General features: G+C 37.9%; 1 protein-coding gene and 1 long non-coding RNA gene across 9 annotated transcripts in view; one reads left to right on the forward strand and one right to left on the reverse strand.

Moving 5' to 3' along the window:
• TNNI1 (troponin I1, slow skeletal type) overlaps positions 1-17,622 on the forward strand; it is a 48,697-nt gene extending 31,075 nt beyond the window's left edge. For 4 of the 8 annotated variants that reach the window (XM_087962450.1, XM_087962447.1, XM_087962448.1 and 1 more), the window contains exons 2-9: positions 5,274-5,328; positions 7,890-7,924; positions 10,459-10,500; positions 10,764-10,895; positions 12,088-12,177; positions 12,869-13,045; positions 14,923-15,033; positions 16,677-17,622. In XM_087962450.1, the coding sequence (XP_087818576.1) occupies positions 10,770-10,895; positions 12,088-12,177; positions 12,869-13,045; positions 14,923-15,030 (501 nt within the window). In that variant the 5' untranslated portion in view covers positions 5,274-5,328; positions 7,890-7,924; positions 10,459-10,500; positions 10,764-10,769 and the 3' untranslated portion in view covers positions 15,031-15,033; positions 16,677-17,622. Of the gene's footprint in view, positions 1-5,273; positions 5,329-7,115; positions 7,288-7,889; positions 7,925-10,458; positions 10,501-10,763; positions 10,896-12,087; positions 12,178-12,868; positions 13,046-14,922; positions 15,034-16,676 lie in introns of those variants that run through there. The other 4 variants (XM_087962452.1, XM_087962451.1, XM_087962453.1 and 1 more) reach the window with 3 other exon arrangements.
• Positions 16,950-19,644, reverse strand: LOC148131148 (uncharacterized). Its single transcript, XR_015749093.1, has 2 exons — positions 19,257-19,644; positions 16,950-19,199 (listed from the first exon to the last, which is right to left on the reverse strand). It is a non-coding gene; the product is annotated as an uncharacterized LOC148131148 (long non-coding RNA).
• Positions 19,645-24,007: the final 4,363 nt, after the last annotated feature.

The raw sequence follows: 24,007 nt of genomic DNA on the forward strand, positions 1-24,007 counted from the left end.
GTAGAAGAGCCAATTTGATGTAGTGGTTAAAGCACCAGGGTAAAAACCAGAGGCTATGAGTTCTAGTCCTGCCTTAAGTAGAAAGCCAGCTGGGTGACCTTGAGCCAAGCACTCTCTCTCAACCCTAGAAAGAAAGCAATAACAAATCACTTCTAAAACCTGCCAAGAAAAACTTTAGAGTCCAGGCAGTCATCAACGTTGACTTAAAGCACAGAACAAAACAAACATTCAATAAGTGAATGTTTCAATGTGTGGGGAGGAAGAAGAATTTTTAAAACATCTCAGCCAAAATATTTACTATTTTCATCATATGAAATACGATTTCTTTTTGAAGCTAAAAGAGAGAGTATCTTTTGGAATACAATGTGGCAACTCCAACATGATGGTCACCTGCTACCAGAGGTCTCCAAATTTGGCAGCTTTAAGACTTGTGGACTTCAACTGCCAGAATTCTCCAGCCAGCATAGCTTTAATGTTGCCAAGTTTGGGGACCCCTGCCTAATACGTTCCACAGTAACTATCAACCTCCAGAGAAGAGCAGGTTGGGAAAGGATAGAGTGTAAATAAGACATACTTTCTTTTGAGAAACCTCCTCCTCCACCCTCTCTTACTGTTGTTTACTTATGTTGGATTTAAAAATATTGCAATCCCAAGTAAATATTTATTTATTAGATTCATGCCCTGCTGTATTCTCAGTAGCTTAAAAGAATACAGCGAAGTGACAGTTTGAACAACTATACAGAATACCAACATAAGTGATACACAGAATGAAATAATAGAAGTGGGGAAAGCCATTGATTTAGCCAGATCATGAAAATACTTTCTGGAATAAAGGGCAGTACTGAGTCATGGGCTGAGTTTGTTTTCCAATGGGATACCATTTCAAAGCAATAACACTGCCACAGAGAAGCTGTTCCATCAGGTCTTTGCCTGATGTGGAATCATTAATGACTATTCCCTGTAAGTTCTGATATGTGGTCAATATACCGGTAGATAGAAGAAGGCAATCCTGTGAATACCCAGGAGCCAAGTTTTGAAGGGTTTAATGGGTCAATACAAGCTCTTTAAATTATACTTATTTGGTAACTGGTACAAGGCTTACAGAATTGTGTGTGTGTGTTTTTTAAATGACCCCCAACCAGGAGTCTGTAAGAAAGAAAGGCCAGTTATAGTTTCGGAATATTCTTCAACAGCCCCATGTAAAGTGTATGACTGCAATCCAGTCAGGTGACAATGAGGGCACAAATCAATATAACTATGTTTTCTTACATCAAGACAGGGCACAAATGAAAACCCAGCCAAAGCCAGCCAAAGATCTCCTGGATTTAGTCTTCAAATCAAATATATTTTTCTCAGATAAGAGTTATGTTAAGTTGTGGGGGCACAGTGGCTAGAATGCAGGAGTTTGATCTTGACCCGCTCAAGATTGACACAGCCTTCCATTCAGAGGTGGTCTTCAGCAGGTTCTGACCAGTTCTGGAGAACCGGTAGCAGAAATTTTGAGTATTTCAGAGAACCAGCAATTGCCACCTCTGACTGGAGATTTTACAGTATCCTTCCCCTGCCATGCCCACCAAGCCACGCCCACAGAACCGGTAATTTAAAAATTTAAATCCCACCACTGCTCCTTCCAAGGTTGTAAAATGAGGATCCATATTGCTGGGGGCCATATATTGACTCTGTAAATCAGGGGTCCCCAACCACCGGTCCGCGGACTGGTACCGGTCCGTGGAACAAGTCCTACCGGGCCGCTGGCTTGCTGGGCGCCGCTATCTTGTTTTGATGAAAAAGTGCTTCCGGTGAGCTTTTCCGGGTAGAAAGCTCACCGGAAGCACTTTTTCATCAAAACAAGATGGCGGCACCCAGCTGATGTCGGTACCGGGCCGCGCCATAAAAAAGGTTGGGGATACCGGGCCGCGGTGTAAAAAAGGTTGGGGATCACTGCTGTAAACTGTTCAGAGAGTGCTGTAAAGCACTATGAAAAGATATATAAATTAAGTGCTATTCCTATTGCTATTAGTATTGAACAAAATTGTGTTATTGGGTAAACTGAAGTTCCACTGATTTCAATTCAGGACCTAATGCAAGTTTTCTTAACCTCAATTCTGTGTATTGAACAATGATGATTGCTCAAGGGTAATGTATAATTTGCATTGTGCTGTGAAGATGATGTTATTAATCTTATCAAATGAAGAGGTAATTTGATTTGTCTTGGAAAAAGTACTTCACCTCGCTTCACCGTCTTATTTTAGCCTTCTCCCGAATTTAGTTTTGGAGAGGGGGAATGAAGCAAAAAAGAGCAAAGTAATGCAACATGGCTGTTCTGTGCTTTTGACCTAAGACATCAGCCTCAGGAGGATGCTTTGTTTGAACCCTTGTTAAGGCAAAGCTTACCTTGAAGATCTGCCCAGCTCAATTTTGGAGACTAGGAGCCACCCCTGTCTAGACTAGGAACCCTGACTCAAATAACTGAATCTCTGTCTCATTTGTGTGTGTGTGCGCATGCGCGTGTGTGCGTGTGTGTGTGCATGCGCGCGTACACACACACACACACACACACACACACACACACACACACACACACAGAGTTGTTTTGAGGATATGTAAATCAGGAGCAGAATATGTTTACTGCCCTGAGCTCTTCAGGATAGATGACTTTTAAAATTGTTATAAATACAGAAAGGGTTTGCCTTGTTGATCTTTTGGATGCATACCCTGGTAGTGGAGCAGGAGAAACCCTATGCCTGTTCCTTCTGTCAGTCATTAAAGCTGAAGCTCCTGCTTGTATTCTCTGCCTGCACCATAATAGCAGCAAGGATTAAAATGCCGGGCATTGTCCTTGCCAGACTATAGAATTGTGTTCTCATAACTTCTTCTCTAAAAATATATGGATGAACAGGTGCAAGAAAAGCTCATAGGTGTCAGAAAGGGTGGTGAAATCCATTTATTTCAGAAACAAGAGAGGGGATAGTTAACAAAGGCCATCTCCCTCAGTCATTACTGGGGGTTTCCTTGGTTTTTTTATAGATTTGAGATAAAATTATGGGTCGCTCCATTTCTGACTATCCTAGTCTCTGTGCAATTTTTTAATCACAGTTCTCGTCCACTTTTATCAGTCCTGGCTATATATTTGCCTTACATGTGATCAGGCTGATCAGCCACAATGTGTGCTCCCATATTCTGTCCAAATCTGACACTTGGTGAAATGTCCATCTGGAGATAATTTTGCAACGACAACAATAGCATTCTCAGTTGGTAAGATCTTTCCTCTGTGATGGCCATAGGTCCTCCTTTATAGCCCTTTCTTTGAAGATATTCTGTGTTTCAAAGCTGGCCAATTTCTTCCCCACTATCATTGGGGTGTACTACATTTCCATTTAAAATTATCCTAACTATTTTTAAATTTATGTCGATGCATATGAATAAAAGTGTACAAATATTAGGCAAGTTGTTGCCCTCTATTTCCCTGTCCTTGCATGGCATTTTCTTTGTGGTAGCTAAATCTAACTGGCCATTGTACTCTACTTTTTTAAAATTTAACTTTATCCCCCTCAAGCACCTTGTTTAAGCTGCTACGTTGGCTGAAATGTAGGAAAGGCAGTCCAGAGGGGAAACAACATTCCTTCTTAATTTTGAACTCTTCCAACCTAAGCCATGCTGTATGGATTTATTATTTTCAGGGAGTCTTCCTAATTCATACAATACCCACACGTGGAGCTATTAGATGGGGATGAATTGGTAGGGTTATGAGCCAGTTCAATCTGGTTTGTGTGAATATATGTTCAATATTTGTGGTTCTTCCTGAGGGACATCATGCTGGACTGTTGCACTGAGCCTTGTATCTATTCTTGGCAGCCAGTGCCTCAACTACTTGATCAAATACATACATGCCTGCATGCATACATGCATATATACTTCTTACAGGAGGAGGATGCCTTGCACCCTACACTTTGGAACAATTATGCTTTTATTAAGTTGCAAAACACTTTTTAGTTAAACGTGCAATAGGTGAAGGAATAGCCATGTATGTATGTATATATTAAATCATAGTTATTTTCTGTGCCTGGGAATGACAAGGGTGAAAGAAAATAGGAGCTGATTGATAAATTACCATCAAAGCTACCTATTGCCTAATTTCAAAAACATTATTAGACCTTAAACTCAACCAGACACGTATTGCTCTGGCCCCATTACCTAATTGAAAAAAACATTAATAGGCCTTGACTTCAATCACACACGCATTGGGCTGGCCCCACTCTCTCTTTAGTTCCGCTGAATATGAGGAAGTGTGTGGGCTGCTTACGTTCTCCATAATAGTCTCATAAGTAATTTGAAGTTCTATCTACTGTTATGGCTCAAAGAGAAAAACTGGGCCAAGAAAAAGCAAGGCAAGGATCAGCTCCTGAACCAGCTGATATTGTACCAGAACAAAAGAAGCTGCAATATTACAGCTAGAACTCTTTGACTTTTAAATCTTGCACTATCCACCATGGCTGGGGTATTTCTGGATTATCTTCTGCTTGACCCTTCTTCTTTGATGATGATGCTGGAAACTACCTGGATTTGAGAACTCGGGCCTCTAAAAGCACGTACTTAATCACTGAATGATAGTGTTATCCAGTACTGTTTTCCAAGGTCTGAAATGCTAATGAATCACCAGATTTTGGTTCTGTTACAATCCACCTAAATTCAAGCTGGATCCATGCCAGCATCAAGTGATTCTGTTCTTGGCTTGCTAGATGCTTTGTTTCACTGCTTTTGGCTTTATTTTCCAGCCCTTCCCAATTCAACCAAAATAACAAGAACAGTAACAATATGTTAGCTCTGATAAGAAGACTTGGAGGCATGAATAGAAATAAGTATGCAATTTCACCACAGCTTCATTGAATGCGTCCAACTGAATATATATATATGTATATGTATATGTATATGTATATGTATATGTATATGTATATGTGTGTGTATATATATATATATATATATATATATATATATATATATATATATATATATATATAAAACATTCAATTGCACACACACACACACATTTCTTGGATGTATATTCTTCCAAGAGTATTGGAAAAGTAGTGGACAAGGTGCACATGTGTGCAATTCACAAGGACTAGATAGTAAGGGTGTGTTGTCTGTGGGTAGACATTTCACAGTATGGAAGCAGGCATACCAGAAGGGTATTTGTCTCAGTTCTATTTTTACTAACCAGTTGTAGTCAAGCTTCAATTTATTACTCCCATCCTTTTGTCTGTCGTTCACAGTCTGAGCCTTTCCATTCTCCAGCCATCATCTCTCTCCTGCCTGGACTGCACTAGGGTAAGATGCTTGATCAAAGACTTAGCCTCGATATAATCGTGTGCTAAAGGAACTGTGATGATTTAGGTTCAATCAGGAAAAAATAATTATAACTTCATTACTTTATTTTGATCAGGCCAAATAAGAAGATCAGCTGGCTGAACAGGATCTCAGTGGGGTAGTTACTCATGCGACTTCTTTTGCATGATAAAACAATTATATTTGCCAGGCCAGCCACAGGGAAACTGAGATGCTTTTTTTCTAATCATTATTTAATATCTGATATGCATAAAATAGACAGATTAGTGAGGAGCTTAGGGGCAGTTTCAGCTGTGATTCATTAGATCTCAAGAGAAGTGTTTATGAAAAGCCCTTGGGAGCAGATGTGAATAATTAGATCATATATAATTACAATACAAATATATGAAGCAAGCCCCCTTGAGAATTGGCATGCCTAAACATCCATTTTCTCCCACACAAAATTCCAGTTGCTGTTCAGCAGGGAAATGCTACAAAGACTTATTTTCTGTATCAGATTACTATGAACCCATTTTTGCTTGTCTTTGCCTTATGTGCTGAGTTGTCTTCTCAGTGTTTTGTAGGTTTCTTGCATTTTCTTAACTTCATAATGATGGTCAAACAAATGTACTATTTTCCCAAGCAGATTAAGGAAAACTAAGCTCCAAGGTAATTTACCTAAGCAGAAATATTGTAGGATCTGACAAATTTCTGAATGTTTTCGGTAGCACACATAAAAAATAAAAACCCTACTTTTAAAGAATAAGAATACTCTGTTTAGAATCATTTTTTAGATTTCATATACTTGACATAAGCATCGTAGAAAAGAAATTTCCAATGATGGCCTGCAAAATAATCTATATACAACTGAGAAATTTGCATCTGTTAAAAATGAAAACGTCTATTTTGAATTATAGATATAGTTTTCAGCTTTTACATTTGTTATTGGAAAATGCTGAAATATTTGAAGCTAATATGAATGAATTGTATTGAAAATATAAGAAAATCACACTATTTAACTTTGATTTAAGGCTCTTTGCTGGAGATAGGATTTGAAGGCAGAAACCATAGGATGAGATCTATTTATCAAATTATTCAAATGACAAATGTCTGTACAGAGCTTGAAAAAAAGCCATCTAAGCACTTTACAATGTAATAGTATCTTACTGTGTTTGAGACAAGTATTATTTTTAAATCTCTTGATAAATATCCCAATCATTACTGTGGAGTCTTCGGGGATTCAGGCTCCAGGAGTCTGGAGGCTAGTGTCCGAGGTCTCTACATTTGAGGGCTTTAATATTGCCCAGTACTTTCTGTAGCCATAACACAAGACTGGCAACAGAGAAGATAGTACAATAAGGATAGGGCAGGCAGAGAAGGCAGACACTTGGGGTCTCCTTGTCGCTCATCCCCTACCCCCTTGCCCCACCCCTTTAACAAATTTCATTGTGTGAGGTACAGTGATCATAGCCAGGAGGCAAAAATCTAGTTAGCCAGGAGATGTGGGAAATGCTCGCTATTGTTGGATGGTAGCAAAGATATTTTTGCAGTTCAAAGATGTTAAGCCTACTGCCTCCCCCCTCAAAAAAAACGATGTTCAGAAGGGTCTTGAAGGCAAGGTTTGAAAGCAAGAAGTCGATAGAGAAGGAGAAATACTTTGAGGACTGAGGAGATCAGAAGCAACTCTTAGAGCCTGCTTATGTTTCCTCCTGTGAGTAAGGCAGCAGTGGCAATAAGTAGCCATGGGATTCTTTTCCTTCCATTCTTCTGTCACTTCTCATCACAGGGGTGGGACTTGGCTTCGGAGCTGTCTCATCATTGGGGGATCTATCTGAGAGTTAAGCTCTACTTATTTTCCTGTGTCCAGTCCTGTGCTTGTTCCTCAGAAGTAAAACCATGGAATTCACTTTGGCTTTTCTACACTTTGTGTTCAGAGCTATTGCCTGAAGTTATAACCAAGAGGTGAGCTGCACTTACGTTCACATCCGGTTCTCTGGTGATCACAACTAAGGGTTCACCCAAACCTGCGCAACCATGCAGCAGCCCACCACTGGTTATAACCTACTTCCAAGTCTATATATATGAGATTCAGTGGCTTTATTTCTAAGTGAATCCACACAGAGAATATCCATAAGTTGGGAATGGAAATATTTGCAGTTATTATATTGTAGATGCATACACAGAATGGTTCACATAACTGCACTTCAATGTATTATGGATCATCTTTTTTATTTTAAACATATTTGATTTTATCCAGGAATAACAATAAAATAACCCATTGCTGTTCATTGTCATAAGAATTATTTTTAGCTGGAATTTACCACTCCATTAGAGTTGCCATCCTCTCCCTGGGGAGAAAAACATATCAAGGTATCCTTGCTGGGAAATACTATTATTCAGCCTCACTTTTCTAACCTCTTGGAATCTTGGGATAAAGAAATATAAAACAAATATAGCAAAGAATAAACGGGGGCTGCTTATATTATGCATCATTGTTTGCATTCATTTTTAAATGCTGGGATTGTTTCATTCCTTGTAACACATTGCTTTATTGTGATTTGTAGGCACAACATTTGTTTCCACAATGCCTGAAATGTGAGTAAATATTCTATTTTCTCCATTGGCTGAGATATTTTTCATTCACACATGGTTCAGATCCATCTTCTGAATTTGACCTCATAATAAGTGCATTATGAGATACGATACTCTGAATAGAACTAGGCTTGCTATGAGTTTGCTGTGGAAAAATCTCAAACTGTGTTGTCCTCCATTTACCTTCTATGTGAAATAGATAAATGAGATACTTAACATTGCAATATAGGTTTCCCCACCTTTCCTCCATCTCACTCTCTGCCTACACGTTGAGAACAGAACTTGATAAAGAGCTGCTGTTTTCCAAGATCCAGGTCATTTCTTGGATACAGTTTAAATCTTATACCAAGTGTGAATATCTACTCAAAAGTTAGTTCCTTTTAAGTTAAATGGGATTTTCTTCCAAACTGGTGATTGTAGGACAATTTTAACATGGTTCCTTGTATAAACAATAGCTCTTGAACTAATGTTTACACATGTAGCAACTTCTAGGTTTAGTATTGATATGAGAAATTTGACATTCAGATTTAACTTTTAAATGAAAAAAGATCTCTAAATTAGAAACTCATTCATTTATTCTTGATGGCTTTTGCTTTTGGCAAGCTTTACATATGAAAATTAAAAGTGGTGAATTTTCAAATACATATTTCTCAGCAGTGCACAAAGATTTTGTTATAAAAAAGCTAAAGTGGAAAGAAATTTTTTCCAAACAGTTTAGTTTAACACTGAATATTGGTGATGAAATTATAAATCATCCACCAACATTCCAATAAACATTACTGGCTGAAAATAGATGCTGAATTCTGTTGATTATTACCAATATTTACAGGCAGACCGGATCATTTTGAGGTTAAAAACATTTTAGTTAGGTTTATAAAACAGTTCTGCAAAACAATCACTAGATGGCAGAAAAAAAAACCTCAATGATTTTGCAATGCAGCAATGCATTCCATAAATGATTAGGCTGAGGAGTTGATAAGAATATTTTTTTACCTGGGGATAGCTATACTTTTGTTTAAGGAATGTAATTACCCCATTCTCAAAATCTGGCAACTCACCAGTCAATTATTCAAATATGAATCCACTTGTAGATGTAATAAGTGTGAAAATAATTCTTATTGTCTGAGTCTAAGCTTCAGTATTATATAAATGTTTCCGTTTTATGGAAAGTCCTATAGGAATATGCAGCAGTGACAGATACATAAAATTGTACTGAAATCTTAAACAACATTTTTAGTCAGATTCTGGTTGCGTTCACCCACCATTCTTAACAAATACATTACAAAACTAGCAGCCTCATTTCCCTGAAATACTGAGCTTGCTTAATTTTAAATGAGCATCTTGTGTGTTTGACTGTATTATGCAAACCCAGGAAATGTATTTTTTTTAGTAAACAGAGAAAAGATATTGTCTGAATGGAGCCTCTTTTCTTAGCCCATGTAATTGGATTACATGGTTAGGTTAGAAGGTTAGGGCAAACTTTGTTATCCTGCTGCTCTCCAGATGTTTTGGATCTGTAGAATTATCGACTATCTTGCCTTGGATTTCAAAAATTGTAATTCAAGACATGAGGAGAGCACATGTTTCAGGATGGCTAAGTTAAAGAACTGTAGCAGAATGAGATCATTGTGATTATTAGTAACAGAGGCTTATGATTTTTAAGGAGAGATTTTAACAAGGCTAATAGCTATAGCAATAGCACTTAGACTTATATACCCCTTCACAGTGCTTTACAGCCCTCTCTAAGCAGTTTACAAAGTCAGCATATTGCCCCCAACAATCTGAGTCCTCATTTTACCCACCTTGGAAGGATGGAAGGCTGAGCCAATCTTGAACCTGGTGACATTCGAACTGCCAAATTGCAGCCAACCAGCCAGCAGTCAGCAGAAGTAACTTGCAGTACTGCACACTAACCACTGCGCCACTGCAGTTCATCATAATAGTACAGCTAATAAGACAACACCAGATAGGAAATCCATCCTGATCAATACAGATCTGCAATAGGATGGAAGAATAATCTTAAAGGACAGGAGGGAAAGCCTCAGCCAAAGCAGGAATGGAATTTGAGAAAAAATGCTAGATTTGACTGCACCCAGTCCTATTTAATATTTTGTTTATCAATTATATTTATTTGTCACCCATCTCATGATTCACGTGACTCTGACATAAAGTAAGGGAGGATGGGAGGCACATTCATATTTGTTACTTAGCCCTATAATAAAAATAGTTTTAGTATTAATAACTTTGGAATTCAAGTCTGGTCTACCTTAAAAGGCAGACAGAATCATTATGGAGTTTAACCTGATAAAATGTTCTCACTCACTCATATTTTCAGTATCTTGAATAGAGTATTACATTTCATATATTGATTCTGTTCTTTCCACCTTTTTCCCCTCTTTCTTCCTTCTCCCAAATGAATTTCTGTAGAGAGGTAAGTACAGTTCCCGGATTTGTTTTTCTTAACATTTGCTTGTATGAATATATGATTATCACTGTGTTGTTGAAATGGTGCCCTTGATTTCATTTATTTTTGTTCTTTAGAGGAAGCCCAAGATCTCAGCTTCACGCAAACTCCTTCTAAAGGTGAGTCATGAAGATGCAAGTTATCATGCGTTAATTAAAGCGAGATACTCTTGCATGGAACTGTACAGAACAAATTATTCTATGTAAATTTGGGACAACCTTATCTGCTGCTCATTTGGAGGCAGAAGGTTGGAGAACTGGATGAAGGCTTCTGCCTTGTGCATTATACACAGGAGTTCTTCATAAACCAGCTGATATTTCAGATCCATAGTGAAAAAGGTACAAAGTTATCTTTCAAATGTTTCTCTAATTTTTTTTTCTAGAGTTTGATGCTGGCTAAAGCCAAAGAAGAATGGGAACAAGAACAAGTGGACAAACAAGGAGAGAAGGAGAGATATTTGGCAGAAAGGATAACATCTTTGCATACTAGTGGGCTTTCTTACTCCCAACTCCAGGTACATTCTTGGTTTAGGGAATGGAGTGGATGCCTAAGTGGACATGTTGAGTTAGACAGAATTCTAAGGAGCTGTATTAGAAAGTTTAATTTGGAACTCCAGTTCAATGCCATCTTTTCCCTTCCCAGAAGGTAGAATAATACATATATCATCAGGGTTTTTAAATGTTTTTTAAAATCCTACCTTTATTATATTTTTATAAATTTATACATATAAATAAAGGTGGCAAACATACATAATGCTCTTTCTTCCTCCAATTTTTCTCACAACAACCACCTTGTGGGGTCAGCTGGACGCAAGGAGAGTGATTGGCCCAGATGCATCAAAAAACTATTTGGGAGAAAATTATCCAAAAATGTCACTTTGAAGATTAGATAAATAAGAATGTTTGACTAACATTTGATAGATTTATCATCACCACAATCTCAAGATTCTCATATTAGTAGGGCAAAATAGTGTAGCCACTTCTGTGCTATCATGCAATAGCAGTACTAAAGCAAGAGTTAAAAGAGGATATATATTATTGTGACATCTGCATTATTTCCATATTTAGACTGATTTATTAAAATGTTTACATACCACAACTGAAATAGAAATTTTTAAACTTGAATCACACAGATGGCTGTCTTATTTAAAGTAAACCCCCAGATGATTATGGGTAGCTTCCACCAGATTGGCTCTCATGACTTTCCCAAATGTCATGCTTTCCCACCATTTCATTATTTTTAGGTTGTAAGAAACAATGGTGCTTAATACTTCAATGTTACGTTTTTCTTTCTGAATATAATCTGTAGGTTCTGCACAGCTTTGTAATACTGTATGTATGTATGTATGTATGTATGTATGTATGTATGTATGTATGTATTAAATGTGTCCTAAATTGCCACAAAGAGTAAAGTTACTTTTAGAGTTTGATCATCCATGAAGAATGTAATATATCTACAGTATCCGTGGAGTCTTTTGAGGTCACTGAAGAGGATGGCTACCACAAATATCTGATATCAAATGCTGCTGATGTAAGATCTTTTCAGTTCTGAAGTCCTGATCAAAAGAATATCGGGACCGACAATGCCTAGTATTGGAACAATACCTAACCAATGTATCTGATCCCAGTGAAATATCAGTTAGAAATAACCTGATCCGAGGCTTAGAGAAAATATCCTGTAACATTTTCCTCTTTTAAATTACACAGGATCTGTGCAGGGAGCTTCATGAGAAGGTAGACATTGTGGATGAAGAGAGATATGACATTGAGGCAAAGTGTAACCATAACACACGGGAGGTAAGAAGATGGAGAATAGTTCTTATTTAAATTCTCAGATAAAAAGAATATATTAATACAAAAAACAGTAAAATATCATTGTCCATAAGAAAATGTTCGATACAGATAGGGTAATAACTTTATGGCAATCTTAAAGATCATGAATTAATTTATTCATTTTTTTCTAAACTGGATTCTGGACCTTTGTTTCTGACTGCTGGCATATGATAGCCAGAATGGAGCATTTCCTTGTGTTAAATTGTAAATAGCAACATTGAACATCTCCAGGATCTTCCATAAAAGCACTGGATTATTATTCCAGGCCAATGTTCTGTATAACCTTATATGTTTTCTTGCTTTAGTAGAGATGCTAATTTTCCCTTTATCAGTGGAATGAATAAAATGTGTGCAAACTGAAAGCAAGGGAACTGAGATTTATAAATCAAGGCTCCTGTGGCAGTTTTTCAGAGGCTACCAAATATTTATTTATATTATTTATATTCTACCTTTTTCATAAATAACTCAAGGCAGCTAGCATGCCTAACACAGAATGCAGAATGCCTTTTAGTGCAAGAAACCTTTCAAAGCATTTCTTCTTGTAACTTAGCAAGCGGGCTGGACTTGCACTACCTTTTTCCTGGGAAAGAGCAAAGCTTTTTTTTCTCCTGAGACCTCTTAGGATATATGACCACCTCTATTGCCTCTTCTGCAGATTAAAGACTTGAAATTGAAGGTGCTTGACCTTAGGGGAAAATTCAAGCGTCCTCCCTTGCGCCGTGTCCGCGTATCCGCAGATGCCATGCTTAGAGCTCTGCTTGGCTCGAAGCACAAAGTATCCATGGACCTGAGAGCCAACCTCAAGTCTGTCAAGAAAGAGGATACAGAAAAGGTTGGTGGCTGGAAATCCCACATACTGTATTGTATATCACGTCTTCCCAGTGTCCCGTGTATTTGTGTTTCTTTGATGTCGCCGTGAAGAAACATGTTCTTAGGTTTTTGCTTGATTAATGTTTTTCCACAGAGCCTCCTGATAGCGAGATGGGTGACATATAAATTTAATCATAAAGAAATAAATAGATGTTCCCTACCTTTAATAGGTTGTAAATGAACATTCTTAGATTGAGGATTATAGAATGTGCTATAGAACAGGAACTAAAATTAAGACAGCTTCTCCCATGAAGGATGAGGATTGTGAAAATGGTTGGAGAGCCCACTCATTAAAGTAAAATTGTTAAGTTTATCCATATGATTTGCAATTCTCTACGCACTGCTAATAGCAGCCAGGATTTCAGCATGGAAGAAAAACACTGTATTTTATTGCATCTTCTAGACTGGAATTTTCTTGGTATTACAAGTAGTCCTCAATTTACAACCAGTTGTTTAATGACTACTCAAAGTTACAATGGCACTGACCAATCCTTGCACTTATGACCATCACAGCATCCCCACAGTTATGTGATCAAAATTGGGGTGCTTGGCAAGTGGCATATATTTACAATAATTCTGCATCCCTGAGTCATATGATCACCATTTGCAACTTTGTCAGCCAGCAAAGTCAATGGAGGAAGCCAGATTCACTTAATGGCTACATAATTTATTTAACAACTGCAGTGATTCATTTAATGACCATGAAAAAAGTTGTAAAGCCAGGCATGACTCACATAACAATCACCTTGTTTAGCAATTGAAATTCTGATTCCAGCTGTGGTCATAAATCAAGGATTACCTGTAATGGACATTTGTAGATAAGAAACAACTGAATTTGGTACTTGATGAAAAAATTTAAAAAAAGCATATGGTCCACTGTAATACCTATAACTCTTAAAGATGACAATAAAAAATTCAAACAAGCCAAAAATTAAGAAATACTGTACTGTGCTATCAAGTGAATTAAACAAAGAGTAATCAGACCTACAGATAGGTTTTACCAAACATTGTGAGCTACGCATAGGAGCAAGTGATGACATGAAAGTTTGCAAATACCATTCTGGGATACTAGTCACTCAATACACAGAAAACATTTTCAGCAGCCCGTCATGAATAACGTAATTCAACTACCAGAGATCAATAGTTTCTATTTATTATACTGATTTCCTTGAATGAAAAGTCAGTGCTTAGACCTGTATATGTGAATCTGTCCATGCCTTTCCAACATCAACAATTAATAGAGAATATTTCATACTAAGGAAATGCACACAGCCAGTTTGCAAGGCTGTTGATGAAGAAAATAACAGGTTTAATGATCTAGCCCTTTTTCTTTATTACACAGTCACTCAGATCTGAAAAATGTTAGCATGTGGTAAATTCCAGACAGAGCTAGCTTGGACACAGGCATATATTCCAGTGATTAAACAGTAGAGTTTAGATTTAAATTAGAAGATGCTTTGATTCTCTCCTTTAAATCTTGGTTAGTATATTCATCTTTTCTCCCTAAAAAAGACTGCTTTTTTTAAAATAACAATTTTAATGTGGGGTGCTTGTTGAAGAGTTTATTGGTGCTTAAGCTGTCTAGATTCTATTTTCTGCATATACTAATGTATGCCAGGAAACTTGCCAGTACAATATACCCTTATGGAACCTTCCTATATTAGCTATGTTTATAAATGTTTAGCCACATGACCTTACTGAGACCCATATAATATATTCCCCACCTTTCTCTTCATATGGCATATGCAGAGTATATATCTTCACCTGTACTTGTACAAATTAGCCCTTTGTTTTAAGTTCCTCCTCAAATAAGGATTAACTTCTTGGTTTCCTTCACAGGAACGCCCAGTAGAAGTTAGTGACTGGCGTAAGAATGTGGAGGCCATGTCAGGAATGGAAGGCAGGAAGAAGATGTTTGATGCTGCCAAATCACCAACCGGACAATGAGAAGTATATACCTTTTTGCCCAACGGCCTCCTTTTAAAATATTTTATCAGCATTGTTAAAGATCCCAAACTCAAAGGGGTTATGGTGCCTGATTAATATTTCCAATGTCAAGATCTTGGATACAACTGCTTTAATGACCAATTCAGTATAAAACATTAGGCACTAATCAACCTTATCTACTTATCTGAAGTAGTTCTTTGGACAAAATATTTTATGCCCAGGCAGCAACTGAGTGAGATTGGTTGGACTTAAAAATCTAAGCAGAATCACACTTGGGAAGTCACCAAGAAATACTAACACAGGCCAGACTTGAAAATAAAAAACAAATCATCCCAAAAAACAGTGGCAAATTACTTCTCTGTTGATGCCAATAATACTATAGGAATGTTTCCCTGAAGTCATTATGAATCAGAGTTACTTGAAGAAGACTTTAATTTATTTATCTCATATTGGATTTTCTATTAGGTGCATTGTGGTTTTGTACTTAATTTAAAAAGAATGATAATCTCAGAACTTTAGAAATAAGAGGGATACTATCATGCCATCTGAGCATGAATGACCCATTAGAACTTTGACTTGCTAGTTCAGTTATGGGCATTCCAATTATGGCATAATGGCCAAATGTCAGAGACAACAGCATACAAATATTTACTTTGTGAAATATTTACTTTGTCTTGGGCATAAAGTTGTACTCTTGTTTATGTAATGCTAGAAACAATGAGCCAAATCTCAACCAAATCTAATAGGGCAAAGTAATATTTTTTTTTATTTCTAGTCCTAACTCTAGCCATTTCCCCAAATAATCTACTGTAATTTCTAATCGCAAAATTAGAAATGCAGTTCACTGCTATGCACCTTTCCTTAGAGATATACAAAATGGAGAAGTCAGCCCTTGCAAATCTTCTCTTTCTTTTTTTGCAGAGTACAACTATCTATTGGCAAGCTCCTTAGTGTTCACTACAAGGCTAAATAATTGTTCATTGGTTTGGACAAGGGAAAGTTGTAACTTTACAAATTTAAGCCTGATTGTAATGCTGACCTTTTCTAATTTATCCAATGACTTAAATGTGAATAGCTGATTTTGTGGAATGGTATAATAAAAATACAAGTCAGTTTATTCTTGGGAAGATACAGTGAAGCATTACATATGGGGTAATTAAAAAAACATACCTTTTGTTAATTTCTGACTGCTTTCCTACTGTCTGGTCCTTGCTGGTTTCAAATGATTAAAGATTGCATGCATCTTGCATGTTCATTGCTTTCTGCATTGCTGTACAATCTGGTTGCAGCTATTTATTCTGATGTCTCAATTAATGTGCATTCATGTATTTTATGGTGTAACAGTTATAGCATAGCACAACAAAACTAGCAATAACAGAGGCTTGTAGAAAATTGAATTGCTAGATCCACTGCAGAAACTAGCGCTCTATATTATGAATATTGCTCATGGTTCCTAACTCTTAATTTCAACCATGGATATCTTTTTTATTTTTGTTATTTAACTTCAGTCCTTATTTACCATAGTCATAGTTTGACTATGACAGCATGTGGTGTTTTTTTTTTAGCCCAGATGTGCTATTGTAGATGTTTTCCCTAGAGTCCTGTAATGTAATTAACTATTATTCTGCATTTTCTATCTATTTCAGGTCATATTTCTTTTACAGAAAAATGAACAGCCCTTCCATAGAGCCTAAGTGCATCACTTTTTTTTTTCTTGGTGCTTCCTTTGTCTCACCATTTTTCTGCATTATCTACTGCCCCACAGCAATTTTGAGTAACATGGAAGATTTTATTACAGGTAGTCTTTGACTTACATTCATTTAGAAGTTATAACGACACTGAAAAAGGTGACTTATGACCATTTTTTACACTTATGACTGTTGTAGCATCCCTGTGATCATGTGATCAAAATTCAGATGCTTGGCAACTGGCATGTATTTATGACAGTTGCAGTGTCCCAGGGTTATGTGATCCCTTTTTGCAATCTTCTGACAAGCAATGGGGAAGCCAGATTCACTTAACAACTGTGTTAGTAACATAACAACTGCAGTGATTCATTTAACAACCATAGCAAAAAAAAAAGTTGTAAAACAAGGCAAAACTCACTCAACAACTGTCTTGCTTAGCAATATACATTTTGGGCTTGATTTTGGGCAAAACCTATTGGTCATAAGTTTAGGACTACCTGTACTGCAATTCATGCCACCACATCCTGATTCATGCCATCAGGCCAACAGGAACACTTGCCTTCTTGCTAGCACATGTCCACACAATGATTATTGTCACAATTTGTCAGTACGGTACCATCTCTGCCCTACAGAAAAGATGGCGATTCTGAGTTGATGGCATTTGAAATGCAGAAAGAAAGCTGGTGCTTTGTCTGACATCATCTCAGATCAGATCTTTGCTCAGGAGATGACATCGCTTACGGACTGAAATGCAGCCCAGACTGTAGCTACAGAGGCTTTAGTGCCTGCTCTGTTCAGCAAGAAAATATTTCAACCTGTTCCATGAAATACAGCTTGGAATAGGTGACTATACTTTCTCTGTATTCCATTAAAGAAAAACAAAATGAGTAGCATCAAGAACAAATATGCAGATTCTGTGCTTCTTTGGATTTTCCAAATGAGGGTGGATGGAGTGATATGAAGTTTAATTGTGGTGGAGGTTCATGGCCCGTATGTAATCCATTGTTAGTTCCACATCGCCAGTTCTCATAGCAGTTTAGTAAAATCAGAGGGTTTGGTTTAGCTCTATACTTCATGCTGCAGTTGGCATTTCTATTAGACATATAAGAAACAATATTTCTGCCAAGTCATACACAATATTGTCTGGCCCATTAAGATTTTTCCCACCTGAATAATATGGTCTAGAATATACAGTATATTAAGTGGACAGGCCTATCAAGTAGATAGAGCTATCAAATAAAATATGTAGTTATCCTGCTTCTCTGTGACTGTGGACTTGACAATAGAATTTCCTGATGTTTTACTGGCATCTGTGGCTGGTCTGCTACAACAAGAGGACCAGTCAGAAGCCAGCATGAACAATCAGGATCCAACAGCACCAAAATTACCGGTTAGGATTGGGCACAAACAAAGAACCAGTCTGAGATTAGCCTTTACCAGCTTGCACCGAAAACAAACCAGTTTGGCTTGTTTTCAGGTCACTTGGTTTTAAAGACAGCAGCCCAGTCAGTCCCTATTCAGTTTTTATTTATTTATTTGATTTGTCAATCGTTTACAAGATAATAGGTATAAGTATAAACATAGTTATGAATACATGAAATGGATACATATAAGAAAAATAAAAAGAAACAATAGGACAGGGAGGGTAGGCACGTTGGTGCGCTTATGCACGCCCCCTACAGACCTCTTAGGAAAGGGGTGAGGTCAATAGTAGACAAACAGTTGCTTGTTGTCTATGATTGCCTTTGAAGATGCCAGCCATGGTTGCTGATGAAATGCCTGGAAACTTAGACCATGGTCATTAAATCCTGAAATTCAGTATTGCTCCTCCAAAATAATCTTTCCCCCCTAAATTGTAGTTAAGCAACTAGTTATATACCTGTGGCAGCCAGCTTGTGAATGGGCTAGCCTTCTTCTGCAGCCAATTTGCAAGAGCAGCCATAGCAGCTTCTCCAAATACCAAATAGTGTCTACCAGGAACTGGGTATGGCTAGTCTAGTAAAGAGAAGGACCAGGGGAGACATGATAGCAGTCTTCCAATATTTGAGGGGCTGCCACAGGGAGGAAGGGGTCAAGCTATTTTCTAAAGCGCCTGTAGGCCAAACAAGGAATAATGGATGGAAACTGAACAAGGAGAGATTTAACCTGGAAATAAGGAGAAACTTTCTGACAGGGAGAACAATCAACCAATGGAACAGCTTGCCCTCAGTTGAGACCTTCAAGAAGGGATTGGACTGCCATTTGTCAGAAATGGTGTAGGGTCTCCCGCTTGGGCGGGGGGTTGGACTAGATGACCTACAAGGTCCCTTCCAACTCTGATTATCTGTTATCCTAAAAAACATTCAGATCCAAAGTCTGGTTTCCTTTGCAAAGTTCATTTCGAATTGATATGCATTGTAAAGAACGAAGTAAATGTAATTCCAGATGTTACCAGTGGATGGCATTACCACACAGGTTCCGTACGCTGAATTATTATAGTTGCTGGAACAAAATTCCTGTAACATTTTGTTTATTGCAAAGTCAATGCAGCATCAGCACATCTTCAAATGGTGCTGGTGTCATCTTTTGTTAGAAAAAGTCTTGCTCATCCGGCAATCCAGGACAAAACATTACAAGGCTTCCTTTGAGGGCCAGTCTCATTACCATGTACTACAAATCTTATCATCTAGAACAGGGATGTCAAACTGGAGGCCCATAGGCCAGATGTCTCTCATGCATAAGCCATGCCCACTCCAGCTCTGCGAATGGAAAAAATGTTATGTGACAGCAATGTGATGTGGCGAGTTTGACACCTGTGACACCTGTGAGGGTACTAATTGACATTTCATACAAAATAAAAAAGGAGAACCAAATCTGTACACTCAAGCATTTCTAGTTTTGTTGCACTACCCATTGGGACTTTTAGCTTAAGGAAACTTACACAGAAATTCTCCTTCATTTTATTTCTACAATAACCACTCTCTGAAGAAGTTAAACTGAGAAGGAGAATTACTGTATATAGTAACTACTATATACAGTAATTAGTAATAACTCCCCTTTCCAACACCTCAAACTCTTGATCTTAATCAATTTGGGTAGGATCATAATTTTCTTTAACACAGAACAACAAATTTAATGAAAAAGTAACCTAGTTTCCCCTGAGGCATAACGAAACTATCTTGACAATATTTAAAATCAGCTTTATGGGGATGGGATAAGTGGAAGAAGAACTTTTGGACAAGGGATTGAGGGATAATTATGTAAGAATTTTGTTCTCCTCCATCTACAATTAGAGCCAAAGGGAGAAAAAGATTAAAAAAACCAAATCACATTGCCTATTTTTGGGGGGGTTTAGCCAAAAAAATACCAGGTACAAGGCTGTTTTTTTTAAAGAGGCTCCTGCCAAAATGACAGAGCACTTCATTTTTCCAGTGATGCCACTACTTTTTAAAATTTGGAATTGACTGCTTTTAATACCGGGTTTCCTTGAAAATAAGACTGAGTCTTATTTTCTTTTGGGCCCCAAAATAAGCACTAGGGCATATTTTCAGTGGTTGTCTTATGGGAGGCCCACTTCTTCTGCTTGCTCATGGCAGGGCAGGAGGCTGCATGGTGTACCAGTACCACCACCATGAGGTGGGGGGGGGGTGGAGCTGCCCCACATGCCCCATACTGGCTTATTTCAGGGCCCTCCACAGCCAAGCCATCCATGCCCCAACACCTGCCTCACCTCGTGGCTGTGGCTCCAGCACACCACTTGGCCTCCTGCTCCTTTGCGGCCACGAGCAAGCAGAAGTGGGCCAGCAGCCATATGGGCGCCTGCTGTACATGCTGGCAGTGCTGCCACCATGAAGCAAGTATCAGGGCATGGATGGACTGGCTGTGGGGACCCTGAGATAATCCAATGCTGGGCATGTGGGGCAGCTCCACCACCATCGTGGCACCATGAGAACCAGATGGAATGGGTGGGTGGCCAGCTGCACAGGCTAGGGCTTATTTTGAGGGGTAGGGCTTATATTAGGCACACATGTAAAACATGCTTATTTTCAGGATAGGTCTTATTTTCAGGGAAACAGGGATAGCTCTCAAATGAATCAACAGAATAACTAAATCTAAAAAAATAATCTAAAAAAATTATATGGCCACTCATTTTATGTACATCTTGGGTGATTTACAAGGACATAATAACACATGAAATATCTATAAACCCCGATCTGAAACAATTTCTGGTGCCCCCAAACAAAACTTCCCATACACGAACATCTTTGCCCAATGCTTGCTGGAAGAGCCAGTCCCTTATGGACTTTTGGAAGGTAAGGAGGATGGGGGCCTGCCAGATCTTCAGGATAGTGTATTCCAGTGGGCAGGAGCAGCTTCAGAGGTGAGCTTCCAAGATTCTTCCAGAAATAATTTAAGGAATGACTTGAAGTGCACCCACTTTATCTGACTTTAAAGATGACAACCAGTACTTTGAATTGCACCTGGAAAGAAACTGGGAGCCAGCTCTGCTCACATAGTACTAGCATAACATGATGAACTCTGGTATATAATAAAATGAAAACTACAACTGGCCCAGTTTTGAAGACCTGGGCCAGTTGTACTTTTCATTTTATTATATCTGGGTGAAGACATTGTTTAAGTCCTGTGCTAATTTACACCTTCTATTATTGCATGTCTTGTTTAGTAAACAAAGGTTTCTAGTCTCACAGCAGATCATTTTGAGGCCTGGGCTGAGAAAAAGTTTGCTCTTAATGAGTCCTACACAACTTTTACTTTATCTGGGCACTTTGCCACAAACCACAGTAGATCAGCTTTTGCCTATTGGGCTGAAGTTTACCAGTAACTGAGTTCACAGAGTTCTTTGTACCTTGTGGAAAAAAATGCTTGTACCTCATTCAGCAGGAATGCCAGTATAACATGTGCCAGTAGTTACTTTGGTTTACAAGGCATATTATTCTCTTCTGTTTGCACTGTATTTCCAAATAATGGTATTAGAAAATGTACTACTATTCAAACTTTCATTTTAGCCAAGCTGGCTGAGTTTTCTGGAAGTTGTAATTCTAAGAATGAGACACAAGAAAATGAAATGATGGTACAAGTAAATTTGGAACGAACATGCATTTATTTCAAACATATGTACTTAAGACATGGAGATCAAGGGATGCTATCAGAGACTTTATAGCAGCATTTTACAAACTCAGAAACTTAAGGCATGTAGATTTCAACCCCAAGAATTCCAAACTAGTTTTAAAGTTGCCAGCTTGAAAAATGACCCCTCAACAGTGGCCCTCAAAACACACAGAACAGCAAGGAAGACCAAGAGGAAGCATGCACAATCTTCATGGCGGTCCTTTTTCATGTCTCGGAGCAGAGTTGGACTTCTGCTTGTCATGCAGACCTAGAGCATGAGAGAAAATTATGGAAGATTGTCTTCTAAACTGAGCAAAAAAAAAATCTTCCTGAAAAGAACAGCTAGGATACTTTCCAGCACATGACAAATGTCAGAAAAAGTGGTAGAGGGGGTGAAGTCCAGCTGTTCTGTCAGAGCGGTAGGCAAGATGGCCTTTGGGAAACCTCCCTCTTCCAATTGCTGGGGTCCACTCTATAATTTTTGTCACACATACCTCTCTTGCCTCCAGCATTTCCTCATCCAGGAGCTTCTCCCTTACCCCAGCATGCTTTTTTTCATCTCCCACTATTTTTCTCTTCACTGCTATTACTGCAGAATCACCCTACTATCTTTTTCTTTCCAGTTTCCTTTTACTTTTTAAATCAATTTTGGATAATTATTTAAGATATGCTCTACAGCATATTTCCTCCAAAGAAGTTATGATTAGAAGGACTTTGAACTGTTTTCAGTATGACTAATGCCTTTGGGGTCCATGATTTGGCCAAGCACAAATAAGCCATAATCAGAAGACAATTGAGTCCCATCTAGTATTCCAACATTTCCTCTACTATCCCATTATAATTTTTTTTTTTTTGCTTACTTTCTGACGAGAACAAATAGATTTCATTCAACCCACAGGAACCAAATTGTTCTCGGCTGGCCTACTCAGTGTGTGTTATGAAAGCAGTATTTGTATATCATATTTATTATACAAAATGCTACATTTCTTGTGCACGTAGGTTTCACTGATGTCAAACTAACCCTAACTCTTTCCCCCCCCTTGGATTGCTCTCAGTTGTACTGCATCTGCTATGCAACTTTTAGAAAACAGTGTGCAAGATTTGTGCAAGGAGTTTTCTATTAATAAAAAATGTTTTCTCTCTTCATAAACTGGTTGTCTTGGAGAAGATTAACATCTAATGGACAAGTTATACATTGAATGCCACTTAATAAAGAAGAGGGAAGAAAGATTGCAGAATTGTTTGAGATGACAGTATGTTTATCTGCAAGTAAATCAGAAAGCCCCTAATTTTTTTTTACCTTGAGATATTAGCAGTAGGATGCAAATATCTTTAAAGATAAAATTTTTATATTTCTGAAACTTACTGGCTCATTTTTTTGACTCATACTTGGAAATAAAAAGATTGGATATTTCCCCATCTTGCTGGGATATGATGTAAAATTGTTGTCATACAATCTTACTGTTTCCCCAAAGACAAGGTGCAGCTCAGCAGATTCCCTATTTGTAAAATGTATTAGCCAGTAAGCGATGAAGTGATGCTCCTTAGTGTGCCATGAACCTAGTTCTTCTGGTTGGTCTCACTTGGATAGTTTCAAGTCAAGATAGTTCAACATTGATACAAATGTACTGATGACCCCCTGTTAAAGAAAATGTGTGTATGTCAGTCAGTAATAGAAGAAGAAGGACTTGAAGAAGGAAGAAGAGATAGTGAGTTATACAAAAGGAAAAAGAATGGAAAGAGACAAAGGAGGAAAAACAAAGAGAAAATCATGTGCAGTCTATTTTTTCATAAAACAAATTTCATTGATTTATTTAAGCAATATCTAGGCCAGATTTCATTAAACTACTAGATGACAGTAAAGAGTGGCAGAAGAGTGTATTATTAATATTAAAGTAATTATGACAATATATTGGAAAATTCCATATTTTTAGGTTTGTCCCTGGAAGGACATCCTCTGTGGAGGGGATTTCACACATGGGCTTCCATGATTTACAGAGCCTTATTTCAGAAGGTCCTGGAAGCCTGAGAAAGTCCTTGGTCCTTGGATGAGAGCAGAGATAAATGAACTGAGGAAGCAGAGTCATCAAATAGAACCTTGTTCTTAGAATCTGCATGGCATCTGCCTCCAAAACTGCAAGTAAGAGAGCCTTCCACAAGCTGGCAGCCTTGAGATGTGT

Source organism: Notechis scutatus, chromosome 3 (genome assembly GCF_049901735.1).
Source record: "Notechis scutatus isolate UNSWTSFEM ecotype Mainland chromosome 3, rNotScu1.2, whole genome shotgun sequence".
NCBI lineage: Eukaryota > Metazoa > Chordata > Lepidosauria > Squamata > Elapidae > Notechis > Notechis scutatus.